The 9,987-nt window shown below is 34.8% G+C and overlaps 2 protein-coding genes across 2 annotated transcripts; one reads left to right on the top strand and one right to left on the bottom strand.

Annotated features, from left to right (window-relative positions):
• The first annotated feature begins 502 nt into the window (after positions 1-502).
• LOC120073946 (derlin-2.2) lies at positions 503-4,225 on the top strand. The gene is made up of 6 exons (XM_039026871.1): positions 503-811; positions 1,377-1,476; positions 2,868-3,082; positions 3,168-3,251; positions 3,440-3,493; positions 3,841-4,225. The coding sequence occupies exons 1-6, from the start codon at positions 713-715 to the stop codon at positions 4,021-4,023; spliced, it is 735 nt and encodes a 244-aa protein (XP_038882799.1). The 5' UTR covers positions 503-712; the 3' UTR covers positions 4,024-4,225.
• An 80-nt stretch (positions 4,226-4,305) lies between these two features.
• Positions 4,306-6,671, bottom strand: LOC120073945 (cardiolipin synthase (CMP-forming), mitochondrial). Its single transcript, XM_039026870.1, has 8 exons — positions 6,047-6,671; positions 5,853-5,919; positions 5,676-5,750; positions 5,536-5,587; positions 5,189-5,274; positions 5,004-5,078; positions 4,783-4,877; positions 4,306-4,693 (listed from the first exon to the last, which is right to left on the bottom strand). Exons 1-8 carry the CDS (start codon positions 6,535-6,537, stop codon positions 4,600-4,602), a joined length of 1,035 nt encoding a protein of 344 aa, XP_038882798.1. The 5' UTR covers positions 6,538-6,671; the 3' UTR covers positions 4,306-4,599.
• Between the last annotated feature and the right edge of the window lie 3,316 nt (positions 6,672-9,987).

The following is a 9,987-nucleotide window of genomic DNA, read 5'->3' as shown; positions in this document are numbered from 1 at the left end:
AAAAAAAAAAAAAAAAAAAAAAAAAGGAAACAGGAAAAAGAAAAAAGAAAAAAACTGCCAAAGGAAAGAAGAAAGAAGGATGAAGGGTTAAAATAATAATTTCACAATATGATAACATCAGCAGAACACTATATTTGAATTTAATTTTCATTTGGGCCCATATGAAGGGGCCTCCATACAATTATCTCATTGTTAGGGATGGGAGAAGGAGAAAACGTCCGTTCAGAAGGAGGACAACGTCAAATTGGCTCGCTAAGCATTGGGCCTGGAGACAGCGCCTACTGGCCCGTATAGAATGAGGGCTACTGGCCCATATAGAATGAGGGCTCAAATAGATCAATTAATGGGCCGAGCCCAAAATAAACCTCATTCCATTTTTGTGGTAAATTACAATATAACAGTAAAATTACTTGATTTACCAAATGGATGATTGGTTCGTGGAATACACTCGCGCTGTTATTCGCGCCAAATCGTCACCGCCACGTAAATGAGCAGAACGGGGAATAGCTGGTTTGTTTTCTTTCGCCGTCTTTCTCCTCCAAACCTTTTCCTTTCCGATTCTGCAGATCTCTTTCTCTGTGGGATTGTGCCGGAGAATCTCGTCGCTCCGAGCTCCGGTTCCTCTTTCAAGCTTACAAACATTGCCCCCGTCTTCGTCTTCGATCTTCATCTGAAGTTTTTCTTTATCGGCAATCATTTTTTCCGAGATTCGATGGCTCAAGCCGTTGAAGAATGGTACAAGCAAATGCCTATTATCACCCGCTCCTATCTCACTGCCGCTATCGCTACCACAATTGGTTGTTCCCTTGATGTATGTACCTTGCCTCCCCTTCTCCATCTCTAGCTGTAGCTCATCTAGGTTTACCTGTTTATTCTTTATAGGGATCATCTCTTACATTTTGGTTCCAAGCGGAATATTTTTAGAATGCCTTCACTCTTTTGTCTCAGTTTCTATTTTGATTTGTTATGGATTCATTAATGCTTTCTTTTGCCTATCCCGGATGATTACTGATGTCGATTAATATGATTTGGGGGATTTTTATTATTAGTTAAGTCTTTGGATTTAGATGTTGGTTGCCCATGGCGATTATCGTTGATTTTATTGACCTGTGGGGATTTCTATATAAATTTCTTTAGTTTTGGTGTTAGTTTTTCCTGATATTTGGTGGTACAAAATGGGGGCACCAAATTTTGTTGTTTCAGGATGATTTCTATTGAAATATCAAACTTAGAACGTGTGGCTTATCCCCTATGATCCTATTGGCATTTCTTCAACATCATTTGTTTTTTAATTTTAAAGTTAACAGATGATATATATTGTTTTAGCTTACCGTTTAGGTTATTTAATAATTTCTCATGAATTTGTTTTTCTACAGATTATCTCTCCGCATCATCTTTACTTGAACCCTATCCTGGTGGCCAAGAAGTATCAGTTCTGGCGTCTCATTACCAACTTCCTCTTCTTCCGTAAAATGGGTAATAATTGAAATTCAACCTTGTCCTGGCTTTTATGAATTTCGACTAAAGTGATGCTTTATAGGTATTTTGAAATTATAGAACTTGTTTTTCGGTGACAGAAAATTTTGAACGATCATAGGATGTAATTTAAATCCCTAGAAATTGACGCTGTTATTTCCATGCCCCTTTACTAATATGAAGAGAATGACATATGTTGTTAAGGTAAAATATTATACTTTTGTTGCTGCTACTGCCTAGAACATTTATCCTACAATATATTTTATCTTCTTCATATGTGCGATATTTTGTAATGAGGCTGTTGTGTACATTACAAGTTCAGTGTTAATTTGTTATTTGTTGGTTCAAATATTCTGATGAGTGAGTGAAATTCATAGCTCAATCCAGAATTCTAGGGTTTCTGATAAGGGGTTATTAGATAATATTGATTATCTGTCTGAACTTGTAGACCATTGACTGCTGACAGGAAGAAACTGATTCATTTACTTGAAGCTTACGTTATATTAGTCCCTTAAGCTTGCATTTTATTCTTCATGAAAGCTCTGATGCAATGATGGAATTTAATCCATGTGTTGCTCTAGAAATTTATAGTTCATTTGACAGCTGTTATGAATTGATACCTTAATTGGGACATCTCTAAGCTTCTCTATGAGGCCATTCGTGTTATTGGGACCTTTAAGGGAAAATAAATTGATGCCTTGTCACCTTTAAAGTAACATAATATATTTATACTACTTTTTCATGTACGTATAATATGTAATTGTAGAAAATCCTGTCTCTTGGTTTTATATGCACATTTCTGATTATTTTCTATCTGTTGCCATTTTCTTATTAATTATTATAGTCATTGGTCAACTTTTGAAATAAGAACTCATGCAGACTTGCAATGCACGAGAGTGGTATTAGTCTCCTGTTCTTATAATTGTTTTAGCTTTTACGAAGTTCTATTCTATATGCATATGACATGTAATTAGCAAGCTGAAGCAGTGCTGACCTACATTGTGCGAATTTATTGCACATCTTTTTATTCCATCTGGGAAAATTTTGAACAAGGGAGTTTTCTCACTAGTTTTTGCTGTGGTAAAAAGATTAGACAATTCTCCGTACTTGCATATTATGATTTAGCCATGCGTCCCTTTCTCCCAAAAGAATAGATCTAACTAGCTTTTGCCCTATATTTTTTGGTTTGGTTACCACTTTTTATGATCACTTGGTAACTAAAGAGCTGGAAAATGTGGCATGTTCTATCTTTCTCGACTCTTTCAGCCTTTTCTGTTTATATAAATGTATGTATATGTTTATATAATATGTGTATACTTTTCATTTGGATAAGATTGAAGACAACTCTCTGATGTTCCACTCTTAATTTGCGATGTGTCTGTTTTTGCCAGATTTGGATTTTTTGTTTCACATGTTTTTTCTTGCCCGATACTGCAAACTTCTGGAAGAAAACTCTTTTAGGGGAAGAACAGCTGATTTCTTTTATATGCTCTTATTTGGGGCCACGGTGCTGACTGGAATTGTTTTGGTTGGGGGAATGATACCATACTTGTCCGAGTCAATTGCCGAAGTTATATTCCTTAGCAACTCACTGACATTCATGATGGTTAGTTTCCATCTTAAATTAGAGTTTCATTCCTTTACTTTCATGCAGTTCAGCTCTTTACTTCAACAAATCTTCTTATATGCAGGTTTATGTGTGGAGCAAGCAAAACCCATTCATCCATATGAGCTTCTTAGGCCTCTTTACTTTCACGGCAGCTTACCTGCCATGGGTGAGTCAGCCTGGGTTTCTTTGCATATTATTATTTTCTTACTCATCCTCACGTCGAAAATTAGTCTATGACTTGTTCCGATCCAATGTTAATTCCTTACAGTTGAAATCTCCATTTACCAGTAAAATCGTCATCTTAAGCTTCACGATGGAATATTAACTATGTTACTTTTCCCTTTTCCTGCACAGGTTCTATTAGGATTCTCTGTACTTGTCGGGGCCAGTGCTTGGGTGGATCTACTGGTATGCCGTCAGACTCTGTATTTTGAATATAATTCTTCGTATTTCGTTATGTCTAATCCAACCCTGTTTAGGTTTGCATGATTCAGTAGACCTCTATTCTGGGCATATGGTCCTGAAATCTGGAAATATTTTCGCAACCTGGAGTCTCCCAAAAGTTTCCATCTTTTGAACGTTCTAATACGATTACATTATGGTATATAATCAATAACAAATTAGATGACAGATTGTCATTGTCAACAACAAATTAATAACAAATCAGCAAAATAAATAAGTTTCCATCACTTTATCAAGGCTTTAAATTAATGTATCCTATTCAATAGTAGTAACGAATTATTTTTGTGGGTCAGGGTATGGTTGCTGGTCATGCTTATTATTTTCTCGAAGATGTGTACCCACGAATGACAGGGCGTCGACCGTTGAAGACCCCGTCCTTTATCAAGGCATTATTTGCTGATGAAGCAGTTGTAGTGGCACGACCCGTGGATTTGAGATTTGCAGCCCCTGCTGCTGAGGATATTCATCAAGATTAGTTTATTAGACATTTGAGCAATGAACTGGAGGTTTCCATCTTTTGGGCATTCATCCACCCTTGAAAGGAGCAACCTCTGCTGATAACGAATTGTAATTTTCATCTGTAACATAGAATACACCAAATTTGACTTTGTTTTCTTTTTCTTGGTATTGCCTTTGTGCGAGCGATAGTGAATCAATCTCAAATTTATTCGCACAGAATTTCTTGATTCTAAATGCTCCAATTGAAGATTAATTTAACCCATTTGGTAGTGTTCTGACTAAAACAAAAACCAAATTGATTAATCAAATTCGTTGTGATCTGATTATTTCTTGGAAGTTAACAAATGAATTGTTATTGATTGAAGACATCAGCTTACCCATAGAAGTCTCTTTACAATGTTGTCTAGTTGCATGGACAAGAACTATGTACAAGCTCGTGCTTCTGAAACTACAGATCTTTTCAATTCAAAGTGAAATCTTTAATAGAAAATCGTGAAGCCTGTTAGAGTAGAATGATCCAGCTTCCCATCCATGTCATTAAACGCTTGGAAAGCTTATATACCTCCGTCTTTCGAAAGCTGCAAGTTCTGAACCTATACTTTCCGAGCAACCAATCCATAACTCTTCTTCATGAACTGTGTTCCGTAGGCTGCTGTCGAGGCCACTGTCGTTGACACCACTAGCCAACTGCAACCCGATCAAAGGAACAGTAAGTTCTCTGATATGTTATTTAATGATGATAAGCAGAGGTATGAAGAAGCCAGTAGCTGACATACCTTAAGAGCGTGACATAGAACTCAGTCTCCTGTGTTCCAAACTCGGGTTGCAGGAGTGCCGCAGCGACCAATACCAATTGAAAAACAGTATTGACCTGAACACAATCATCATCCTTACCAAGTTAACCTTCCAAAATACTTTAATTCAGCCTTTTCTGATATTATATCAATTCCCAGTAGTCATATCATGGAGTCAATGCACCATTGGAAGTTATAATTACCTTGCTAATAAAGAGAGGCTGAACCTTTTGGGGAGATGTACCGTCAAGATTGAAAAAGTCATCCCAGCTTCTCCACTGAAAGAATGTTATAATTCATTTATTAAATTCGTTCCAGAAAATCAGAGCATCCCATCAAATAGATGGCAGTGCAGGGAGTATAGGGCAACAATATTCAATTTTTTCACCTTCCAACCCAAGCTATTGGCTCTTTGATATACAGCACCACTAACAAGCAAGACATCTCTCCCAACAACAAGAGCAACAAGTCCAGCTACCATAGAAAACAAAATCACGATTTGTACCCATAAATGAAAATGTGTTCAATCTTCAACATAACATCAAAACATAAAACCTACCAGGCGGCATCAATGGATTAACTAGGAAGGAGATTTGAAACAAAAAAATTTAAATCCGATGAACAATGATCTTCTCCAATAATAAAGAGTAGAGTATCATACAGATATAGTACTTTACAATCCAACAGGAATCCAGGAATCAGCGAGCATTAGATTAAAGGGAACGGAACACTTACGATGAAGAAGATCATTCTGCACCATTGCCAAAGCAACACATCCAATAAGAACCTGATCTCACGAGAAGAACCAGAGTAAATAAAAACAACCCAATTCAAGCCACACGTAAACTAATAATGATAGGGATTACCAAACTTACCTTGTCGGCCAAAGGATCCAAGTAAGAACCCACTACAGAGTTTATTCCCATTTTCCTGGCGGCATATCCATCCAGCTACGAAAGAGGGACAAAAGGTTATAAGAATTATATCATCCATTTACGTTTTCAGAGCATTATCCTGATTGAGTAAGAACAAAAGTAACATCAGCCAAGTACCCAGTCGGTTGCTCCTGATATAGCTAATCCCACCATTGCCGAAGAGTACCAGCCGTTTGATATCATCCTGTATCAACATCCAGATGATGCAAAACCTATTGATCATTAACATCAAGAATGTACAACACAAATGCTAATCAATAAAACAACGAACAGATGAGTCAAATGGAAAAATGGAATGAGATTTAAATTACCATCCAAGAAAAGGACCGGAAATCAACCGGCTCATTGAGATTAAATTGGGCAAATTTACGAAGCTATCTACCGATGTATCATTTCTTTTGTCGGAATCGAACCGATCCAACAAGTGTGGCGCGGGTGATACTGACCCAAATCCTATTCTGAGAGGAAGTTTCGTTCTGCGAAGCAAATTGAATCTAGAATTCAAAGCTTCAACCCTACGCAAAATAATTCTATTTCCTTGAACATAGAGGGGAGTGGCGGACTGCGAAAGCTTCCATGGCGGGGACGACAGGAAAAGAGGACCGTGGAAGGGAAAAATCAATTTAGAGAGAGGAGAAAGAAGCCTCGTTGAGTGATATCCAAAGGGAGAGAAAGAATGGGATGGAGAATAAGAAAGAGGAGAGTACGGAGCTGAGATTGTACATGTGGCGGTCGTGAGGAAGGTTTTGGACCGACTGGGATTCTTCTTGATTAGAGCTTTAAGTGACCTGAAAATCGCCATTAGTAGACCATTTTCTTTCTGATTTAGGCCTTTGCAATGGTGAAGGTCGCTAGTCGCTTCTCCTCCCAGGTAGACGGTGGATACCAGTAGGTCGGTCTGCAATTTAGGTTTTACAGGTTTCGGATGAAGACGACGGCGAACACGTGGATTTTCTTCAGACAATGGCCGGGCATTTTGACAGGCCCATGGGCCTTTACAGCCCGATAATTACAAAACTCAAGATCCATTCAGCCCAAGAAAGTTTTGGTCCAGGATCAGCTCCGGCCTTAATAGCCCAACAATTGGCCTAGGCCACGGCGGCCCATTCTAAAATGGACTTGGCTTGTTGGTTTAATCATTGACTGGACCAAAATAGGATAGTGTTTTTTAAAAATGGCCCAAAACTGTTTCAGTCTGGAAAAATGGCCAAGCAATTGAATCTACTACCTTTTATAATCTAAAAATGAACAAATATACCCTTGTTGTCCAATCCCTATCTTTATGATGTGTTTTAAACAAATCTAATAAATTAAAAACAATTCTAATAATCTTAACACCTTACCAAACATCTCTAAAAATATCTAAATCTAAGATGATATACTGATTTAACAAATTAAAAAAATTAATGTTCTCGAAAAGAAATAATTGAAAGATTTGGTATCCATGATAGCTTCTAAAGAAAGTAAGTTAGGCATCAATCTCTAATGACATCATTATATCAGCCATCATAACCTATCATAACGATCGAATAAAAACTTATATGAAAAAAAGAAAGTGTTGCCTAAACAAAATCTATAAAATCTAAAAATAATAATAATTAAACAATAATTAATGAGATAAGTTAGGTTTCTAACAAAATTATTAGAATTTAAGCATTGTCTAAACAAATACATTGTATACAGAATAACTATTGATTAAATCTCCAACACAAATATATCTTAATCATATTTTGCTACATGTCTAGTATTGAAAAAAGAAGAAGAAGAAGAAGAAGAGTTGGGTTATACAAATACTTTGTAATAATGAAATTTGTAGTTTAAATCTGCAAATATAATAAAAATAAAATCAATCCTACAAATACTTTGTAATAACAAACTAACTCTTTTGATGGGAATACTATACATTAGAAACCATTTGTCAGATAATAACTTCTCCTTATGGAACACATTCTTAGAAATAATTGTTGAAAATCATGGGAAAATATCTTGTTTTTTAAGATGTTTAACAATGTTGTCGAACAAATATATTTCTAATCTCCAACAATTTCAACTCTACCACGTCCATCATCATATTAAGATCGTTTTCATGACCCAAACTAAACCAACGTTTTCAGTTTGAGAAAATTGAACCAAACAAATTTTCTACAATCTCTTTATAACTCACATTCTCAGTATGAGAATACTTTGGTCATGTGAGCAAGAACAAAATTTGGTATTCATCCAATTGTTGACAATAAGTTTCAAATGATAAATTCACACCCTATTTAGGGGAACCTAAAAAAAATTTGAATGTGTAATGTTAGCAAGGCTTTGCACAAAATTGATTGAAGGTATTGCACTCCAATCAACTTGACTAAATCTACCTTCAAATGGTAAGAGACAATCGAGGAAATGTTATAGCAGTGGCGACGATCTATCGGCAACGTAAACTTTTTCTTTTGGTGAACGCGACTCCAACAATTCCATCTCCCATGTTCTCTCACGGAAACAATGTTGATTGTTCTAGAATTTTTTTCTTTGTTTTTTTTTTTAAAAAAAAACTAATATAAGATCTTAAATTTTAAATTTAGAGGATAACAAACTTTGAGATTTAAAAGTAAATTTGAAAAAAAGATATAGACATGAATTTAAATACATTAATATTTTAATTTAAGAAAGCAAGAATACAACTAGGCATAATCTAACGTTACATTAAAGCTTTGGGGGTAGTTTGAGAATATTATAAATTTTTTAGATAGGTGAACTAGGTGCATGGCCATAATTCTTATGATTTTTCCGTTTCTCCATTTTTCAAAACGTGATCTCCAAATTGGTCATACGATGCAATTTTCCTTGGTGGTCGTGACTAAACACTTTTTTTTTTCCTTGGGTAACTGCAAGTATTTCTAGGATTAATAATTAAGTGTATAATGATAACTTGTAGGAATACAAGTTATTTTATCTCTTTTATCTCTTTTATCTAAAACAGTTAGGAAAAAAACTCTGAAAATGCAACAGCTTGATGAGGAATTCATAAAAATAATTATATCATGCGATCACATACACACAAAGTCTCTCTATCTATGACAGATAAAAATTGTGCTTTTTGGGTGCAGGAAATCTACTTATGCGATCGCAAGGAATTCTTAATGCCAACAATGGAATCGCATAGTTGAACAAGTTGATAGCCTTATGCAATAAAGGATGACATGACACATGGGTGGTGGAAATTAAACCAGAGACCAAGTTGGTAGCTGATAAGAAAGCTTTACGACAAAGCTAATGAACTTCTGACGCGGAGCAGGCGACGCATCGGGATATGAAATTTAATGTACTTTTTCAGCATAATCATTAGTAAGAGAAGAAAAAGTCGCTCCTTGACGCTTATAAATACCTAATGAGGTTTCCATGCAATAAATAAATAAAAATAACAACAACCAAGACAATGGAGAAAAACTCTGCCCAAATTCTTACTTCAAACACACTTCCCTTTGAGCTCTTGTTGAAATCTTAAGTGAAAGCTTAAGATTCCTCTCTGAACCTTACCTTCAACACACTTTTTGTGAAGCAGTCGTCTACAATGCAGAGGGAGCAAGGAATTGCATACCATGGCTTGACTTTCTATCTCTATCTCTTTTCTTCTACAGTTGTTAGTTGTATTGTGTAAATGTTGAAAGACTTTTTTCTCTCAGTATGAATGCATTTCTAGGCCATTTGTTTTTTTGGGAATGTTAATAACCGAAATCTTAGATGCCCAAAATTATAGATGTCCGATATCTTTAGATTATCATGTTTGTTTTATATGAATATTTTTATAGATACCTGAAGATATTTTGATAACTATGTTTGTTTCGTAGTATTTCAACTCGGGAATGTCTAAATTTATCTAATGTTTCAAGAATATCCTCACGACTATTTATTAATTTATAATTAATTTGAACTTATTATAACATATTTATTTTTATCAATTTGAATTTCTTTTAAAATTAATACAATTTATTTTATTTTTATATGTTATTTTTCTCAACAAAATAATATATCATAATTTATATTTTTTATAAAATAAATATTCATTAAATTTAAATTTAAATATATTGCTAAAAAATAATAAGAATTACGACATAACTAAAAATATATGATATATATAGTTGGCGGTATTTATTTTATTATATAATACAAATAAAGATATATATATATATATATATATATATATATATATTATAATATATAATATATATATATATAAAGGAATGATATTGGGATGCCCCCAACT

The sequence above is a fragment of the Benincasa hispida genome, chromosome 3 (assembly GCF_009727055.1).
Source record: "Benincasa hispida cultivar B227 chromosome 3, ASM972705v1, whole genome shotgun sequence".
Classification (NCBI taxonomy): Eukaryota; Viridiplantae; Streptophyta; class Magnoliopsida; order Cucurbitales; family Cucurbitaceae; genus Benincasa; species Benincasa hispida.
Note: the sequence above shows the minus strand (reverse complement) of the source record. Positions and strands in the feature narration are given on the sequence as shown.